Here is a 1,239-nt window from a genome sequence, read left to right on the forward strand (position 1 = left end):
CCCCCCTGAGGACCCCCCAAATCCCCCCGGGACCCCCCCAAAGCCCCCTCCCCAAAGGCCCCCCGGTCCCGCAGGGTGAACGGGTGCTACGAGGCGCTGTCGGGCGGCAGCACCTCCGAGGGCTTCGAGGACTTCACGGGCGGCGTCACCGAGTGGTTCGACCTGCGGCGCCCGCCCGGCGACCTCTTCAACATCATCCTCAAGGCGCTGGAGCGCGGCTCCCTGCTCGGCTGCTCCATCGACGTGAGCGCCCAACCGGGGGCTCCTTGGGGCTCACTGGGGCTCCTTGGGGTTCCTTGGGGCTCACTGGGGCTTCTTGGGGCTCACTGGGGCTTGTTGGGGTTCACTGGGGCTCCTTGGGGTTCCTTGGGGCTTGCTGGGGCTTCTCGGGGTTCATTGGGGTTCACTGGGGCTAATTGGGGTTCCTTGGGGTTCACTGGGGCTCCTTGGGGCTAATTGGGGTTCACTGGGGCTAATTGGGGCTCACTGGGGCTCCTTGGGGTTCATTGGGGTTCACTGGGGCTCCTTGGGGCTTCTTGGGGTTCACTGGGGCTCCTTGGGGTTCATTTGGGCTCAGTGGGGTGAACTGGGGCTTGTTGGATCTAATTGGGATTAATTGGGGCTCACTGGGGCTCCTTGGGGCTCCTTGGCATTCACTGGGGCTCATTGGGGTGAATTGGGGCTTGTTGGGGCTCCCTGGGGTTCGTTGGGGCTCCTTGGGTTTAATTTGGGCTCGTTGGGGTTCACTGGGGCTCCCTGGGGTTCACTGGGGCTCCTTGGGGTTCATTGGGGTTTGTTGGGGTTCACTGGGGCTCCCTGGGATTCACTGGGGCTCGTTGGGGTCCCGCCCCCGCGGCTGAGCCCCCGCCCGCCCTCGTGTCCCCCCAGATCACCAGCGCCTTCGACATGGAGGCCGTGACCTTCAAGAAGCTGGTGAAGGGCCACGCCTACTCCGTGACCGGCGCCAAGCAGGTCAGCGGCACCGGTTTGGGGTGGAAACGGCGCTTTTTGGGGTCTGAGAGAGGCCCCGATGGCGGCGCCGGTTTGGGGTGGAAACGGCGCTTTTTGGGGTCTGAGAGCGGCCCCGATGGCGGTGCCAGTTTGGGGTGGAAACGGCGCTTTTTGGGGTCTGAGAGAAGCCCTGATGGTGGCGCCGGTTTGGGGTGGAAACGGCGCTTTTTGGGTCACGTGACCCTGAGGGCGGCGCCGGTTTTGGGGCAGAAAGGGCTCTTTTTGTGT

General features: G+C 64.9%; 1 protein-coding gene across 1 annotated transcript; it reads left to right on the plus strand.

Moving 5' to 3' along the window:
* Positions 1 to 57: 57 nt before the first annotated feature.
* Positions 58 to 972, plus strand: LOC113942626 (calpain-1 catalytic subunit-like; the record flags this gene model as incomplete). Its single annotated transcript, XM_027633722.1, has 2 exons — positions 58 to 243; positions 889 to 972. Coding segments are annotated over 2 exons (270 nt in total), but the record flags the coding sequence as incomplete, so codon positions are not given.
* Between the last annotated feature and the right edge of the window lie 267 nt (positions 973 to 1,239).

Source organism: Corapipo altera, unplaced genomic scaffold (genome assembly GCF_003945725.1).
Source record: "Corapipo altera isolate COAL_440 unplaced genomic scaffold, ASM394572v1 50460, whole genome shotgun sequence".
Taxonomy (NCBI): Eukaryota; Metazoa; Chordata; class Aves; order Passeriformes; family Pipridae; genus Corapipo; species Corapipo altera.